The 19,561-nt window shown below is 40.9% G+C and overlaps 1 protein-coding gene across 1 annotated transcript in view; it reads left to right on the plus strand.

Moving 5' to 3' along the window:
• The window catches only part of LOC133559760 (uncharacterized), a 177,077-nt gene that overhangs the window by 126,836 nt on the left and 30,680 nt on the right, over positions 1-19,561 (plus strand). The window contains exons 51-60 of the mRNA XM_061911829.1: positions 2,369-2,467; positions 3,610-4,088; positions 5,917-6,655; positions 8,870-9,040; positions 9,117-9,291; positions 14,202-14,412; positions 14,493-14,530; positions 14,756-14,842; positions 16,942-17,003; positions 17,173-17,334. Coding sequence (XP_061767813.1) covers positions 2,369-2,467; positions 3,610-4,088; positions 5,917-6,655; positions 8,870-9,040; positions 9,117-9,291; positions 14,202-14,412; positions 14,493-14,530; positions 14,756-14,842; positions 16,942-17,003; positions 17,173-17,334 — 2,223 coding nt within the window. The remainder of the gene's footprint in view (positions 1-2,368; positions 2,468-3,609; positions 4,089-5,916; positions 6,656-8,869; positions 9,041-9,116; positions 9,292-14,201; positions 14,413-14,492; positions 14,531-14,755; positions 14,843-16,941; positions 17,004-17,172; positions 17,335-19,561) is intronic.

Raw genomic sequence — 19,561 nt, forward strand, 5'->3', positions numbered from 1 at the left:
TAAGTAAGACCAACATGTTTAGAGTATAATAAATCTCCTATTCGTTTTAATAACATTCTTATTCTGAAGTTAACCAATAATAAATCAAATACTTCTTACCATTAATGCGACTTCTTGAACAAGTCTGGTAGAAAACGGATGGATGGATAAAATGCATGAGAATGTTTTATATTTTGAACGGTATTTTTAGCACTGTGCTTACTAGCGGAATTATTCATAATTATCGTGTTAAGCCAGGGGTGTCCAAACTTTTTCCACTGAGGGCCAAACACTGAAAAATCAGAGCAAGCGGGGGCCATTTTCATCATTTTTATTTTAAAAAACAATATATGTATAAAAAATATACATTTAGGTCTCCACTCAGTTATGATCCCGGGGACCCCAAAGGGTTTTGGTCTAAAAAAATGTTAAAAATGTGTCATTATTCAGTATTATAATTATTATTATTATGCAAGTTTTAAATCTCTAGATCAACATTTAAAAAAAATGGAAAAAACACAAAAGATGCAATATTTTCACCCAATAGGTGGGATATTTGAGATTATATAATAATTGGAGCCTTAATTTGGGATTTTGATTCATTATTATTTTTTGAGCAATGACACTTAAAAACAAATCACACTAAAATAATTGGGGATCCAAAAGTGTCCTACTTATTAAAGTGTTAAAAATTTTTACTGTTTAATTTTAGCACAATAATCTCGAGATCAACTTCAGATATATCCGTCAATTTTAAGTTTTATTGTTGTTTATGTTTTGTTTGTTTGTTTGTTTTAGGCCCTTCTTTAAAAATAAAACCATCTCAGTTTTTTATATGGTAAAACACAAAATATGCAATATTTTCACCCAATAACTTTTTTAGGTGGGATATTTGCGATTTATAATAAATGGAGCCTTGATTTTGGATTTTGATTCATTATTATTTTTTGAGCAATGACACTTAGAAAAAAAATCACACTAAAATAATTGGGGATCCAAAAGTGTCCTACTTATTAAAGTGTTAAAAAATAAATTATACATTTTTTTTACTGTTTACTTTTAGCACAATAATCTCGAGATCAACTTCAGATATATCCGTCAATTATAAGTTTTATTGTTGTTTATGTTTTGTTTGTTTGTTTTAGGCCCTTCTTTAAAAATAAAACCATCTCAGTTTTTTATATGGTAAAACACAAAATATGCAACATTTTCACTCAATAACTTTTTTAGGTGGGATATTTGCGATTTATAATAAATGGAGCCTTGATTTTGGATTTTGATTCATTATTATTTTTTGAGCAATGACACTTAAAAACAAATCACACTAAAATAATTGGGGATCCAAAAGTGTCCTACTTATTAAAGTGTTAAAAAATAAATTATACATTTTTTTTACTGTTTACTTTTAGCACAATAATCTTGAGATCAACTTCAGATATATCCGTCAATGTTAAGTTTTATTGTTGTTTATGTTTTGTTTGTTTGTTTTAGGCCCTTCTTTAAAAATAAAACCAGCTCAGTTTTTTATATGGCAAAACACAAAATATGCAACATTTTCACCCAATAACTTTTTTAGGTGGGATATTTGAGATTTATAATAAATGGAGCCTTGATTTTGGATTTTGATTCATTATTATTTTTTGAGCAATGACACTTAAAACAAATCACACTAAAATATCCAAAAGTGTCCTACTTACTAAAGTGTTAAAAAATAAATTATACATTTTTTTTACTGTTTACTTTTAGCACAATAATCTCGAGATCAACTTCAGATATATCCGTCAATTTTAAGTTTTATTGTTGTTTATGTTTTGTTTGTTTGTTTTAGGCCCTTCTTTAAAAAAAAAAAACAGCTCAGTTTTTTATATGGTAAAACACAAAATATGCAACATTTTCCCCCCCAAATATCTCAAAGTGGAATATTTAATGTGATGTAATCAAAGCCTTTATAGGTCAATAATTCAAAATGACATTGATTTTGATTCATTATTATTTTTTAAAGAAAGAAACAGCCTGCATGGCAGCTTTGTGTTATAAGAGTAATAAACAATGCAACAATTTCTTGTTACATTTCACCTGTTTGCTCTTTTATACCACTTTTTATGTTTTTATTTTTTTTTTAATTCTATTCTTAAAATGTGCCGTGGGGCCGTTGAAAAATGACCCGCAGGGCGCACTTTGACAAGATTTATCTGAGAGCCAGATGAAGTCATCAAAAGAGCCATAGGTTCCCTACCCCTGATCTAATGTATCCCAAAATAGCAAGCTAGTTGTGTCACAGTTCAGTTCTGCGAAGGAGTTGGTCAGAGAAATGCAGTCAACACTGGACTACACCTCAGGTCATGATGACTGTCTTCGAATAATACGCACTTTCTTTATGCTACTTAAGAGAGTTTTGTTCCTGCTTCGTGGCGCCCCTTCTGAGGTCCACCTCTTGATCTGTCGACCCAATCCAGGAGTGTTTTACGACGCTGATGACAACACTTTGGTGAGTTAACATAACACTTTTGAGCAGGGGTGCCCATTACGTCAATCGCGAGCTACCAGTCGACCGCGGGGGGTGTGTCAGTCGATCTCCAGCCAGGCTTTTAAAAAAAATAGACCTAAAAATGAGTGATCATCAATCTTCACCAAGACGTCACTTAAATGACATTCACGGTACCGGAGGGTCTTGTGAGATGACGCTGGCTGCTGCAAGATCATTATTATGAAAATATGACCGAGAGGAAGGCGAGAAACACTTTTTATTTCAACAGACTCTCGCGCCGTACCTTCCGTCAAAACTCTAAAGGCCGACTGCACATTTCCTATCTTCACAATAAAAGCCCTGCTTCATGCTGCCTGCGCTAACTAAATACAGAGTCTCGGAAAACTGGCGTGCACAAGCGATCCCTCAGAAAGCTGGCGTGCACATCACTTGTGCACGCCAGCTTTCTGAGACTCTTATTTTGTTAGCGCAGGCAGCATGAAGCAGGGCTTTTATTGTGAAGATAGGAAATGTGCAGTCAGCCTTTAGAGTTTTGACGGAAGGGACGGCGCCAAAGTCTGTTGAAATAAAAAGTGTTTCTCGCCTTCCTCTCTGTCATTTTTTCATAATAATGAACTGGCAGCAGCCAGCGTCATCTCACAAGACCCTCGGGTGCCGTGAATGTCAATCAAGCAAGCTACGGAATTTGCCGCCAATGTTTTTCTTGTAAAGTGTATGGAAGCTGGATGAATTAGATGCCAAAAACCAACCACTTTCATGTGGTATTGTACAGAAAGGACAACTTTTTTTCTCCTCCATTTGAAAATGTGGGCGTTATCATCATTACTGTCTGATTCCAATCAATGCAAGTCATCAGAATCAGGTAATACACCAACTTATATTCTTGTCTTTGTGAAAGAAAGACATCTATATGTGTTACACATGCTTGTATTATCATTAAACACATTTAACTTGTTTACAAAAATGTCTCTTTCATAAATAAATAAATATAAATGATATATATAAATGAGGTAGATCCCCTCGAGTTGGTCAATTGAAAAATAGCTCGCCTGCAAAAAAAGTGTGGGCACCCCTGACTTAAATAAATAAATGAGTTTCCCTTAAGTTCAGAGATACTACTTTACCCTCTCTGGCTGTATTAGAGTCCTGCACCCACCAGGGAGGCTCGATCCCGCTCTCTGGACATCCGACTAGGAGACGACTACAGCCAACTTCTTAAGTTTCAATTCGACCTCAACATACCTGCTCAGAGGCCGGCCACTGCCCTCCAAGAAGTGCTGCCCGAAACTTCAGAGAAAAGTCAAGAACCTCCTGAAGCTCCACGGTTTTCCGAGGACCAACAGAGGGAAGTCCAAGGCCAACAGACTCCTCCATTGTCACCTCCCGTACCCACTTCTCCAACGACGCCAGTCTCACCCGCCTCGCCTAGTTCACCAATCTTGCCTCAAGTTTGCTTCCGACCAGCTCAACAATTGAGGCCAACTTCCAAGACACCAGGAGGACAAGAGGAGGTGGAGACGAAGAAGGCAAGCGAGGATGTGGAGGTGGTTGTTGCAGCAAGCTCAGCTGCCATTTTAAATGACATCTCTCCCAAGACTGCTTCAAACTCTAAGTATGCCAGGTAGGACATGACACAAGATGTTATCTTAAAATGTTATCTTCAGTCTGCTTCTCAGGGCATTCAATTGATTGCAACTGGACTGTTTTCACATTGAACAGTCTTCAGTCTGGTATTATCCATCTGGTTTTTGAAGAGTTACAGTATCTAACGCAGGGGTCACCAACGCGGTGCCCGTAAGGACCAGATGAGTCGCCCGCTGGCCTGTTCTAAAAATAGCTCAAATAGCAGCACTTACCAGTGAGCTGCCTCTATTTTTTAAATTGTATTTATTTACTAGCAAGCTAGTCCGCTTTGCTCGACATTTTTAATTCTAAGAGAGACAAAACTCAAATAGAATTTGAAAATCCAAGAAAATATTTTAAAGACTTGGTCTTCACTTGTTTAAATAAATTAAATTTTTTTTTTACTTTGCTTCTTATAACTTTCAGAAAGACAATTTTAGAGAAAAAATACAACCTTAAAAAGTATTTTAGGATTTTTAAACACATAGCTTTTTACCTTTTAAATCCTTCCTCTTCTTTCCTGACAATTTATTTTATTTTATTTATTTTTTTGTGTCAATTAAAATCAATGTTTTTATTGTAAAGAATAATATATACATTTTAATTTAATTCTTCATTTTAGCTTCTGTTTTATTTGACAAAGAATATTTGTGAAATATTTCTTCAAACTTATTATGATTAAAATAAAAATAAAAATATTCTGGAAAATCTAGAAAATCTTTAGAATAACATTTAAATCTTATTTCAAAGTCTTTTGAATTTCTGTTGAATTCTTTGTTCTGGAAAATCTAGAAGAAATAATGATTTATCTTTGTTAGAAATATAGCTTGGTCCAATTTGTTATATATTCCAACAAAGTGCAGATTGGATTTTAACCTATTTAAAACAGGTCATCAAAATTCTAAAATTAATCTTAATCAGGAAAAATTACTAATGATGTTCCATAAATTATTTTTTAAATTTTTCCAAAAAGATTCAAATTAGCTAGTTTTTCTCTTCTTTTTGTCAGTTGAATTTTGAATTTTAAGGAGTCGAAATTGAAGATAAACTGTGTTTGAAAATTACATTTTCATTTTTTTTCCCCTGTTTTGTCCTCTTTTAAACCATTCAATTAAGTATTTTTTAATCATTTATTCTCTACAAAAAACCTTCCGTAAATGGAAAAAAAATGTACGAATGAATGAGACAGAAATACCCATTTTTATATATATATATATATAGAGAGAGAGAGAGAGAGAGAGCGAGAGAGCGAGCGAGAGAGGAATGGAAAAAAAATGTACGAATGAATGATAAATGGGTTGTACTTGTATAGCGCTTTTCTACCTTCAAGGTACTCAAAGCGCTTTGACACTACTTCCACATTTACCCATTCACACACACATTCACACACTGGGAGCCATGCAAGGCGCCAACCAGCACCCATCAGGAGCAAGGGTGAAGTGTCTTGCTCAGGACACAACGGACGTGACGAAGTTGGTACTAGGTGGGGATTGAACCAGGGACCCTCGGGTTGCGCACGGCCACTCTCCCACTGCGCCACGCCGTCCGTATGAGACAGAAATACCCATTTATATATATATAGAGAGAGAGAACGAGAGATTTATTAAAGGTAAATTGAGCCAATTGGCTATTTCTGGCAATTTATTTAAGTGTGTATCAAACTGGTAGCCCTTGGCATTAATCAGTACCCAAGAAGTAGCTCTTGGTTTCAAAAAGGTTGGTGACCCCTGGTCTATCGTATAGGGTTGGGAGTCTGCTTGGACATAATAAAACATCGAAGGATAGAATTTGGAATATGTGGCTTGATTTGTTCTGTTTCTTTGCAGTGCCGTTCGAGAAGAGGCGGACGGAAGTGTGACTTATTGCCTGGTGGGAAATGGACTGACTATCATGGCAGATGAGGAATATTTGACCATTACGTCCACTTTGGAACCTCAACAAGGTTTTCAGTCCAATCAAGCCACACAAACGCCAGTATCTGACCTCACAGGCCTCAACTCTGAGACCATGATCACTTCCTCAAGTTTCTCTCAGACTTCCAATACAACATCTAGGTTTTCACAAACCCCTAACACATCTTCTGGTCTCTTGCAGACCTCCAACACATCTGGTTTTTCTCCGACCTCCAACCCTATTTCCTCTCAGACCTCCAAAATATTGTCAAATTTCTCTCAAACTTCCGATGCTTTGTCTAGTCTCAGCTCTCAGAATCCCATCACTACAATGTCACTGCTGAACCTCTCGTCTGACACCCTGACGACTTGTGCCCTGGCGCACCCGTCTCAGCCGCTCACCACTCAGCCATCCAAGGCCAAGCACCACCACTCACTTCTTCCCAAAAACAGCCAGCCTACTCTGCCACTCCCTCAGAATCCCATTCCAGCAGGGAACCCCATCACGACCCAAATCATTTCTTCAACGCCTCCTTGCATCAGCACACCTGCTCCCACAGAACCCTCACCGGTGGTCCAGAGCCACGCACAGAGGAGAGATGAGCCTGAGATGAACAAAAGGGAATTTAAGGATGATTATGAGGAGGAAGATGAAGAAGAGAGTAGAAGAAAGGTAAGGATTTTATTTTGCCTTTTTTAAAACACGGTGGCAGAGGGGTTAGTGAGTCTGCCTCACAATACGAAGTTCCTGCAGTCCTGGGTTCAAATCCAGGCTCGGGATCTTTCTGTGTGGAGTTTGCATGTTCTCCCCGTGAATGCGTGGGTTCCCTCCGGGTACTCCGGCTTCCTCCCACCTCCAAAGACATGCACCTGGGGATAGGTTGATTGGCAACACTAAATTGGCCCTAGTGTGTGAATGTTGTCTATCTGTGTTGGCCATGCGATGAGGTGGCGACTTGTCCAGGGTGTACCCCGCCTTCTGCCTGATTGTAGCTGAGATAGGCGCCAGTGCCCTCCGCGACCCAAAAAGGGAATAAGCGGTAGAAAATGGATGGATTTTTAAAACACTTCCACGTGTTAGTTAAATCCATTACACAGAACTCAACGTGGAATCTTGTGTTAAAGGCCTACTGAAAGCCACTACTAGCGACCACGCAGTCTGATAGTTTATATATCAATGATGAAATCCTAACATTGCAACACATGCCAATACGGCCTTTTTAGTTTACTAAATTGCAATTTTAAATTTTGCGCCGAAATATCCTGCTGAAACGTCGCGGTATGATGTCTGGGATTGTCGAGGACATTTTGTCCCAGCATCGTTCCCAGCTATTAAGTAGTCTGTTTTCATCGCGAAATTCCACAGTATTCCGGACATCTGTGTTGCTGAATCTTTTGCAATTTGTTCAGTGAAAAATGGAGACATCAAAGAAGAAAGCTGTAGGTGGGAAGCAGTGTAATGTGGCCGGCTTTAGCAACACAAACACAGCCGGTGTTTCATTGTTTACATTCCCGAAAGATGACAGTCAAGCTCTACTATGGAACAGGGATGAAAAGCGAACACGGTTGGATTGGACCACACACACAAAGTACTAGGAATATAAATCGATCTATTATACAGCGATGATTTTGAAATCGCCACCACCCGTCGACTGGTACTGAAGAAAGGTGCGGGGCCGACTTTCAGGTACGACCATATAATCCAGGGGTCGGGAACCTTTTTGGCTGAGAGAGCCGTACAAGCCAAATATTTTTAAAAGTATTTCCGTGAGAGCCATATCATTTATTTATTTAACTATATGCGTGCATTTTTAAGAAAGACCAAGATTTTTAGAGTATAATAAGTCTCTTATTCTTTTTAATAACATTGTAATTCTGAGGCTAACCAAAAATATATAAAATACTTCTTACCATTAATGCAATTTCTTGAACAAGTGCGGTAGAAACCGGATGGATGGATGAAAATGCATGAGAATGTTTTATATTTTGAACGTTATTTTTGACACTGTGATTACCAGCGGAATTATTCATTATTTATCGTGTTAAGCAATGTCAGCTAAGATTTATCCGAGAGCCAGATGCAGTCATCTAAAGAGCCACATCTGGCTCGAGAGCCATAGGTTCCCTACCCCTGATATAATCTCACTAAAACACTCGTAGCACAATAAGCAGATAAGGGATTTTCCAGAACCATCCTAGTAAATGTGTCTAATGTGAAGTGAATTATATTTATATAGCGCTTTTTCTCTAGTGACTCAAAGCGCTTTACATAGTGAAACCCAATATCTAAGTTACATTCAAACCAGTGTGGGTGGCCCTGGGAGCAGGTGGGTAAAGTGTCTTGCCCAAGGACACAACGGCAGTGACTAGGATGGTGGAAGCGGGAATCGAACCTGCAACCCTCAAGTTGCTGGCACGGCCACTCTACCAACCGAGCTAATAACATCTGAATCGCTCCCACTACCTTTTGGTATTTTTTTTTTTCTCGTCCTTCACTTCCACTTTCCTCATCCACGAATCTTTCATCCTCGCTCAAATTAATGGGGAAATCGTCGCTTTCTCGGTCCGAATCGCTCTCGCTGCTGGTGGCCATGATTATAAACAATGTGAGGCTGTGAGGAGCTCCACAACCCGTGACGTCACGCGCACATCGTCTGCTACTTACGGTACAGGCAAGGCTTTTTTATTAGCAACCAAAAGTTGCAAACTTTATCGTCGATGTTCTCTACTAAATCCTTTCAGCAAAAATATGGCAATATCGCGAAATGATCAAGTATGACACATAGAATGGACCTGCTATCCCTGTTTAAATAAGAACATCTCATTTCAGTAGGCCTTTAAGAGTATAATTGCTTTTGAATCAGGCGGTATTGTTTTTCCCATGCAGGCGTTTGTGAAAGAATTTGAGTTGACGGTACTGCTGACCAAGTCCAGGAGTGGAAGCTTTGGGTTTACCATCACCCGAAGCAAACTGGACAACTGCTACTACATACAGGAAATACTGGAAAACCCAGCAAAGTCAGACGGACGCCTCCGAGCAGGAGACCGACTTATTACGGTAAAGCCCTACATGTTTGAAGAGCAGCTTGTCGTCGTCGTCGTTGTTGTTGACTGCTAATTATTTCCACATCCAGGTAAATGGGCATGATGTTACCAAAGTGGCGGATGAAATCGCCATGACAATTCTCAGGTCCTCTCCCAGGAGACTCAGTATGACACTGGGGAGGGCTGTTAGCAACCTGGTGGCGCCCCCTTCTTGTGACAGCCTGCCTGATATCGTCCTTTACAAGACACCTTCAGGACAGCTAGGTAGGGCTTTTACTACTTGCTTACACACGTATGGGGTGGACACTGGTCAGGTGTTGAGTCCTGTCATTTACAACTAAAAGGTCCTGGGGTGACAACTGTGCCTTTTTCAATCTGCATGTTTCCCCTGTGTTTGCAAGGTTTTTTTTTCAGGGTACTCCAGCAGACTTGTAGCTGTACTTGAAGTCAGCACAGTGATATAGTTGACAGCTGAGTAATATACTCAGGAGTCTCCACTTTGCTGCAGTGCCATCCATCCATCCATCATCTTCCGCTTATCCGAGGTCGGGTTGCGGGGGCAACAGCCTAAGCAGGGAAGCCCAGACTTCCCTCTCTCCAGCCACTTCGTCTAGCTCTTCCCGGGGGATCCCGAGGCGTTCCCAGGCCAGCCGGGAGACATAGTCTTCCCAACGAGGCGGCATAACTCGGTTGGTAGAGCGGCCGTGTCAGCAACTTGAGGGTTGCAGGTTCGATTCCCGCTTCCGCCATCCTAGTCAGTGCCGTTGTGTCCTTGGGCAAGACACTTTACCCACCTGCTCCCAGTGCCACCCACACTGGTTTAAATCCATCCATCCATCCATTTTCTACCGCTTATTCCCTTTCGGGGTCGCGGGGGGCGCTGGCGCCTATCTCAGCTACAATCGGGCGGAAGGCAGGGTACACCCTGGACAAGTCGCCACCTCATCGCAGGGCCAACACAGATAGACAGACAACATTCACACACTAGGGCCAATTTAGTGTTGCCAATCAACCTATCCCCAGGTGCATGTCTTTGGAAGTGGGAGGAAGCCGGAGTACCTGGAGGGAACCCACGCATTCACGGGGAGAACATGCAAACTCCACACAGAAAGATCCTGGATTTGAACCCAGGACTGCAGGAACTTCGTATTGTGAGGCAGACGCACTAACCCCTCTGCCACCGTGAAGCCACTGGTTTAAATGTAACTTAGATATTGGGTTTCACTATGTAAAGCGCTTTGAGTCCCTAGAGAAAAAGCGCTATATAAATATAATTCACTTCACTTCACTTAACGTGTCCTGGGTCTTCCCCGTGGCCTCCTACCAGTTGGACGTGCCCTAAACACCTCCCTAGGGAGGCGTTCGGGTGGCATCCTGACCAGATGCCCGAACCACCTCATCTGGCTCCTCTCCATGTGAAGGAGCAGCGGCTTTACTTTGAGTTCCTCCCGGATGGCAGAGCTTCTCACCCTATCTCTAAGGGAGAGACCCAAACTCATTTGGGCCGCTTGTACCCGTGATCTTATCCTTTCGGTCATGACCCAAAGCTCATGACCATAGGTGAGGATGGGAACGTAGATCGACCGGTAAATTGAGAGCTTTGCCTTCCGGCTCAGCTCCTTCTTCACCACAACGGATCGGTACAACGTCCGCATTACTGAAGACGCCGCACCGATCCGCCTGTCGATCTCACGATCCACTCTTCCCCCACTCGTGAACAAGACTCCTAGGTACTTGAACTCCTCCACTTTGCTGCAGTGGTCTGGTTTAATGCTGTCATAATCTAAGTCTCCCTTTTGGGTAGAATGTGCACCTTTTGCCGTAGTCAATGAGAAACCCAGAAGAAAATAATGACGATCCTCATTCTCCTCCATTGTTGTTTAATAGTATTTGTGTGTCTTGTTCTGGCTCAGGGGTAGGGAACCTATGGTTCTAGAGCCAGATGTGGCTCTTTTGATGACTGCATCTGGCTCTCGGATAAATCTGAGCTGACATTGCTTAACACGATAAATAATGAATAATTCCACTTGTAATCACAGTGTTAAAAATAATGTTCAAAATATAAAATATTGTCATGCATTTTTATGTTCAAAAAGTTGGTAAGAAGTAATTTATTTATTATTGGTTAGTGTGGGGCTTGCCCTCCTGGGGGTTCTTCAGACCACCAAGCACTGACATGAGAGCCAGTTTCAGGGTTACAATAATGTTTTATTTTTCAATAAGTCTCTCTGTTGCTTTCCAGCAATTGTCTTTTTCTCTATCGTTCTGGCTCGCGCTCTGGTTTCTAGCCCCAAGCCCGTCTCTCCTCCTGGCTGCTGCTTATAACATAGCGACAGGTGATCAGATAAAAAGGGCCAGGTGGGCCGTTTACACACCTGTCGCTGAATTCGAGGCTAGTCCTGGCATTACCCTGCAGGCCACGCCCCCTCCACAGTTAGCTTCAGAATAACAATGTTATTACAAAGGATAAGAGACCTCTCAAGAAATCTTGGTCTTTCTTAAAAATGCACACGTTTTGTTGTGTTCAGTGTTTAAAAAAAAATATGGCTCTCACGGAAATACATTTTAAAATATTTGGCTTCTTGGCTCTCTCAGCCAAAAAGGTTCCCGACCCCTGTTCTGGCTGATGTATTCTATGAAACATGTTTTTCACATTTTTGTACATTTTCTTCCATCTGTTCTGGTCAGAGTCTCTGGGGCAGTTAAAATGCAAACTGTGAGACATAATCCCTCGCATCTCCCAATTCTACCAAGCACTCTTTGAGAAAGGCTCATTTCAGACCACCTGTATCCATCCATCCATTTTCCCCCACTTGTGCCAGGTCGGGTCGCGGGGGCAGACGCCCAGACTTCCCTCTCCCCAGCCACTTTGTCCAGCTCCTCCTGGGGGATCCCGAGGCGTTCCCAGGCCAACTGGGAGACATAGTCTTCCCAACGTGTCCTGGGTCTTCCCCGTGGCCTCCTACCGGTCAGATGTGCCCTAAACACCTCCCAAGTGAGGCATTCGGGTGGCAACGTGACCAGATGCCGAAAAACTCATCTGGCTCCTCTCGATGTGGAGGACCAGCAGCTTTAATTTTAGCTCTCGCCGGATGACACAGCTTCTCACCCTATCAACCGGCAGAGGAAACTCATTTGGGCCGCTTGTACCCGTGATCTTGTCCTTTTGGTCATAACCCAAAACTCATGACCATAGGTGAGGATGGGAACGTAGATTTACCAATAAACTGAGAACTTTGCCTTCCGGCTCAGCACCTTCTGCACCACCACAACGGATCGATCTCACAATCCAGTCTTCCCTCACTCATGAACAAGACTCCTAGGTACTTGAACTCCTCCACATGGGGCAGGATCTCCTCCCTAACCCGGAGATGGCACTCCGCCCTTTTCCGGGCAAGAACCATGGACTCGGACTTGTATCCAGAATCTTCCCCTTTTAGTCAGTACCTAAAGCTTGTGACTCGAGGTGATGACAAGAAAGCCTAACTGATAAATTGACCACCACAGGCAAGCACAGCATCAGCATTACTGCAGTGGCTGTGACGATCCATCTATGGATATCACTAGGGATGTCCCGATCCGATATTGATATCGGAAATCGGTCCGATATTAGCCAAAAAAGTGAATATCGGATTTTATCGGACTGAATCTAAAAACTCCGATATAAGCGCTCCGATATAAGCTGTCCATTTGCCGCTGCAGCACTTCTATAATAGGTGACTGGTTTGATCACACTCCAACACAGTAGGTGGCGGCAATGCCCCTTAATTAACGTTGGTGGCGGCCGCGGAAGAAGAGCGTCTCTGATCCAGCACGCACAGCCCACGTGATCACAACAACGACAACGCGTGTGCTCAGCAAAGTGTAGTGATGTCGGCTGTGTGGAAGTATTTTAACTCACAGCATGCCGAAATGCTTATCTTCTTAAAAAAAAAATCTCCACATTATGCTCGGACAGCAGAAAGTGGAGAAGGAGGAGGAGGAGTAGTAAGGGTAGTCAGCACTGACTGATTATTATTTGTTTTATGCTCTTGTTATTAGAGTGATATGTTTATTGTGTTTACACTATTCTTCAGTGAAGACTAAGAGTAATTACTACATTGTTTTGGGCATAGTCAGTCAGTGAAACTGGAGCTGTGAAATCTTAATTTAGAGCAGTTGGACAGTGGACAATATTGTGTTGTTTTTGTGGTTTTTGTCCCTGCCCACAGTTGTTTCCAACATATGCTGACAGTAAAAAAATAACTGAAGTGAACTTGAATTGTTTGCACTTTAAAACGTTTTTTGTTTTTTTTTATTGGATTTATTTAGGTTATTTTTCAGGGTCTTCTGATTTTTTTTTTTATTTATTCTATTCAACTGTATAATTATGTTGGTATTAGTGGTTATTTTGCACTTTAAATATAACATTTTGTTTTTTGGATTTGTTGAGGTAATACTCTTATGTTGAAGGTTAAAATTGATGTAACCAATTGGTTAATAATAAATGGGTCAGTTTTTCCTATACCTACTCTTGCTGACTATTGTTTTCTTTTTGAACACTACAACATCAGTAACAGTAACATCACTTTATCAAGCCTTTTCTAACATTCTACAAAACAAAATAAGGAATAAATATATGTATGATTCACGTCCAACCGGTAGGAGGCCACGGGGAAGACCCAGGACACGTTGGGAAGACTATGTCTCCCGGCTGGCCTGGGAACGCCTTGGGACCCCCCGGGAAGAACTAGACGAAGTGGCTGGGGAGAGGGAAGTCTGGGCTTCCCTGCTTAGGCTGCTGCCCCCGCGACGCAACCTCGGATAACCGGAAGAAGATGGATAGATGGATGGATGATTCGTGCCTATATCGTATCGTATTGATATCAGTATCGGCAAATACTCAAGGCTACAATATCGGTATCGTATCGGAAGTGGAAAAGTTGTATCGGGACATCCCTAGATATCACAATCTATATTTCTATACTCACAAGATTTCGAGACACTTGATCTCCTCCACCTGACGCAAAACTTCACAAAACTAAAGAGCACAAATCATAATTTTTTGACGAAGGACCAATGTTTCAGATTTGAAGCTGTGTCTCTGTGATAAACTCCAGAGGGGTGTATACCTCTTCTGGATGGATGATCAATATAAAAAACGGACTGCTCACATTTGTCTCTACTTCCTCCAGGCATTAAATTGACTGGCGGCATTGGCAGCAAATGGCAGGGCATTTACTGCCTGGAGGTAGTGCCAGGCTCCCCGGCCAGCGAGGAGGGCAGCGTTCAACCCAACGACAAGATCCTCTACATCTGCGGCAGATGCACTTTGGGGATGACCCTAGAAGACGCCGTCAAAGCTTGTGAGATCGCCCCGCGTAAAGTCAAACTCAAAATCCTGAGGTATGAGTCCGCAGCATGCAAGCCCGATATTGAAACTCTCACGCCATCTTCGACTGTTTTTCGTCTTTCCAACGTTCCAGAGATGACCAGCCGGTGCCTCCCAAGGCCAAATGGAACGGTGAGGACGCTTGTTAAAAATGTATGAGACGATTTCACCTGCTTCACTTCACCTGAGGACAAACAGGATGGAGTGTATGCTTGTTAGCTATGCCGATGTTTGGAAACCACACTTGTGTTTTAATAAATGATCATTCAAGTTCAATCATTACCTTTAATGGTAATTCATTATTTGTTTGTCCTGTAACATTTTGGGTTCACCTTTGATTAAAGCCTTTTTTTGTAGGTCTGTTTGACTGGAAAAAGGATAAGAAGATTTTTGCTCGCTTTGAAGAGCCTGTCTCTCCAGAGAGAGAATCACCACCTGAAAATAGTGAGATAATCTTGCACTATTTGTGTGGGTTCGGCATGTGTGTGCGTGATGTCTACGGCTTTGCAGTCCAATACACCAGTGGAGGTCAGAGGCTTGCTAATTATTAATCCTCCAGCGAGGGCCCAAGTTCTGTCTGTCAGCATACAGAGAACACACACACACACATTGCCTTGGTCTACAGTGGTCTATACTGCAGGTAGTTCAGTTGCTGGGTGATGGTATGTCAGTAGACAGCAGCGGGTAAGGGGACAGTGGACATCTTGTTCACCCGTCATAGGAGAGACGCATAGCAATCAACACATTCTGGCCGGGGGAGGTTGGTACTGTATGTTTTGTTTTGCTTTTTGAGGGCTTTGTCTCAGAAATGTAATTGGTTAGAAGCAGAGGTGGGTAGTAACGCGCTACATTTACTCCGTTACATCTACTTGAGTAACTTTTGGGATAAATTGTACTTCTAAGAGTAGTTTTTATGCAACATACTTTTACTTTTACTTGAGTATATTTATAGAGAAGAAACGCTACTTTTACTCCGCTCCATTTATCTGCAATCAGGTCGCTACTCGCTACTTTTTTTTTTATCGATCTCTTAATGCACGCTTTGTTTGTTTTGATTTTGTCAGACACTCATTCAAAGTAGGAACTAAGCATGCCTGCGTTTCACCAATCAAGTGCAGTCACTGGTGACGTTGGACCAATCAAACAGAGCCAGGTGGTCACGTGACCATCCCCCGTTGACCCGACATGTTGAAAAACTTATTGGGGTGTTACCATTTAGTGGTCAACTGTACGGAATATGTACTGTACTGTGCAATCTACTAATAAAAGTTTCCATCAATCAACTAATCAATCAAAAGTGTAAAGGAAAAAAGGCACTTTTTATTTCAACCGTATTTCCCGTCAAAAGCCTAAAGACTGATCGCACAGTTCCTGTCTTCACAATAAAAGCGCCGCTCCATCACGCCTGCGCTAACAAAATAAGAGTCTCCGAAAGCCAGCGCAAACCAACTAGCAAACTACGGAGTTTACCGCCAATGTATTTCTTGTAAAGTGTATAAAAACAAATATGGAAGCTGGACAAATAAGATGCCAAAAACCAACGACTTTCATGTGGTATTAGACAGAAAAGAGGAACTTTTTTTCTCCTCCATTTGAAAACCTGGACGTTATCAGCACTATACTGTCTGATTCCAATCAATACAAGTCATCAGAATCAGGTAATACACCAACTTATATTCTTGTCTTCATGAAAGATAGGAATTTATGTGTTAAACATGCATGTATATTCATTAAAACACCTTCAACATGTGAACAAAAAACGCAAAATAAATATAAATTATATACTGTATATATAAAGGTGTATATATATATATATATATATATATATATATATATATGATATGTGTGTATGTATATGTATATATGAGGTAGATCACCTCGACTTGGTCATTTATTAAGGAATTGATAAACGTTGAAAAACTTATTGGTGTGTTACCATTTAGTGGTCAATTGTACGGAATATGTACTGTACTGTGCAATCTAATAATAAAAGTTTAAATCAATCAATCAATGCCTACTGAGCCTATGGTGCTGTTAAGTTATTGTGGCTCAATTTGCCTTAATTTTTTTTATTTTAATGTATTATTATTTAATATATATTATTGTTTTTAGTTTCTTAAAAGATATTCCTGGCTTTGAATTTGCTCATTGCTATTTTTATGTTTTTGTGCATTATTTGTTGCCGTAATCAGGTTACTCATCAGTTACTCAGTACTTGAGTAGTTTTTTCACAACATACTTTTTACTTTTACTCAAGTAAATATTTGGGTGACTACTCCTTACTTTTACTTGAGTAATAAATCTCTAAAGTAACTGTACTCTTACTTGAGTACAATTTCTGGCTACTCTACCCACCTCTGGTTAGAAGTCAATAAATGTATGCAAACAATTTAGAATTTGTTGAAAGCCTCTGGGGCTGAACTTGGGATTTTAATTAGTTTTCGCAGCAAACAAACGGTATTAATACAGCATTTGTATGCAAGTACTTCTGGTCTATTCTGCAGCTGATTCATATCCGATCTTTATGTCCTTTTTCCCCCCAGTTGAATCCGTTAATAGAACAGCTGGTAACTTCCGATGTCTGTCTGTGGCTGAACAGCAAGATGTAAGTGTTCTCCCTTCTCCAACCCATATGTTGTGTTATCACTTGACATTCCTAAGACAATGTTGGTCTACAGAAGGTCAGAACCTGCATAGAACATGCGGTAGTATGGCACTGTCAATATGAAATAATTACCACACATCTGATATTTACCTCCCTTTGTGACAACCAGAGTTGCATCATGCAAGTGGATTTCTCCAAACCAGAAGGTGGAGGTCTTGGGTTCGCTTTGATCGGAGGGACCAATGGCAGCATGCTGAGGGTGAAAGAAATCTGCTCTGGTGGTGTAGCTGAGCAAGATGGTCGTCTCAGAGTGGGAGATATTCTTTTAGAGGTAAAAACTGGAAAAGTGTTTTGATAAAATTCTGGAATTTGGACAGTTTGAATGTGCTTCAGTAAGCTCTACAGCAGGCCCGGGCAATTATTTTGACTCGAGGGGCCAAATTTTGAGAAAAAAATGTGTCTGGGGGCCGGTATTTCAGTTTTTAGGAACACTAATACAAAACCTCACAATAACGTCTGATAGACCGCCTTAAAAAACAAAATGGAACTTAATTTTTTTTCCCTGAACAAGACACCTAGAATGTACATGAAATTAAATGTGGGATTTACAATGTTAACTATGAACGATAAAACACTGAATATTGACAACATATGAACATTTAGGGACGGTGTGGCGCAGTGGGAGAGTGGCCGTGCGCAACCCGAGGGTCCCTGGTTCAAATCCCACCTAGTACCAACCTCGTCACGTCCGTCGTGTCCTGAGCAAGACACTTCACCCTTGCTCCTGATAGGTGCTGGTTGGCGCCTTGCATGGCAGCTCCCTCCATCAGTGTGTGTGAATGGGTAAATGTGGAAGTAGTGTCAAAGCGCTTTGAGTACCTTGACGGTAGAAAAGCGCTATACAAGTACAACCCATTTATCATTTATTTATTTATTATCTATCGACATATTTTACAATAAAGCGAAACAACAAAAATGCAACAAACAGCAAAATATGAACGCAATGGGTAAAAAAAAAAAAACACCTACTATCTGATATATCACTAAGTTTTAGGACTTTGTTATAAAAATCTCCTTCCGTGTCTGTCCCTGACACCCGCATTTCCCCACCCACACTGCTTGGTGCCTCGCCTGAGCTGCTGTGACTTAAATTACCATAGTAACTAATAGGGGTGTGGGAAAAAATCAATTTGAATACGAATCAAGATTCTCACACAGTGCGATTCAGATTCGATTCTCATTTTTACATTTTTTTCATTTTTTTTTATCAATCCAACAAAACAATACACAGCAATACCATAACAATGCAATCCAGTTCCAAAACCGAACCTGACCCAGCAACACTCAGAACTGCAATAAACAGAGCAATTGAGAGGAGACACAAACACCACACAGAACAAACCAAAAGTAGTGAAACAAAAATGAATATTATCAACAACAGTATCAATATTAATTATGATTTCAGCATAGCAGTGATTAAAAATCCCTTATTGACATTATCATTAGACATTTATAAAAATAATAAAAAAGAACAATAGTGTCACAGTGGCTTACACTTGGATGGCATCTCATAAGCTTGACAACACACTGTGTCCAATGTTTTCACAAAGATAAAATAAGTCATATTTTTGGTTCGTTTAATAGTTAAAACAAATTTACATTATTGCAATCAGTTGATAAAACATTGTCCTTTAAAATTATAAAAGCTTTTTTTTTTTTTTAAATCTACTACTCTGCTAGCATGTCAGCAGACTGGGGTAGATCCTGCTGAAATCTATGTATTGAATGAATACAGAATCCTTTTGAATCGGGAATCGCATTGAATCGATATCGAATCCAATCGTGGGACACCCAAAGATTCGAAGCCCTAGTAACTAATTAGATTACCATAGTAACTAGTATATTGTGCAAAAGCACTGATTCCAACCATTGAAATTATTTGTATAGATCAAGACTTACAGCAATTTGAAAACATCACTGCACATCATAATGGCGGCTACAGTTTCCATCTTAAAGATCTAAAAACATTATTTGGGAATGTCTGGTGGGCCAGATTGAAAAGCTTAACGGGCCTTGATCGGTAGGTCGTGAGTTTATATCCCGGCCGAGTCATACCAAAGACTACAAAAATAGGACCCATTACCTCCCTGCTTGGCACTCAGCATTAAGGCTTGGAATTGGGGGTTAAATCAGCAAAAATTATTCCCGGGCGTGGCACCGCTGCTGCTCACTGCTCCCCTCACCTCCCAGGGGGTGATCAATGTTTATCAATCAATGTTTATTTATACAGCCCCAAATCACAAATGTCTCAAAGGACTGCACAAATCATTACGACTACAACATCCTCGGAAGAACCCACAAAAGGGCAAGGAAAACTCACAGTGGGCAGGGAGAATTCACATCCAGTGGGACGCCAGTGACAATGTTGACTATGAGAAACCTTGGAGAGGACCTCAGATGTGGGCAACCCCCCCCCCCTCTGGGGGGGGGGGGGGGGGGGGGTGATCAAGGGTGATGGGTCAAATGCAGAAAATAATTTCGCCACATCTAGTATGTGT

This window comes from Nerophis ophidion, linkage group LG09 (assembly GCF_033978795.1).
Source record: "Nerophis ophidion isolate RoL-2023_Sa linkage group LG09, RoL_Noph_v1.0, whole genome shotgun sequence".
Taxonomy (NCBI): Eukaryota; Metazoa; Chordata; class Actinopteri; order Syngnathiformes; family Syngnathidae; genus Nerophis; species Nerophis ophidion.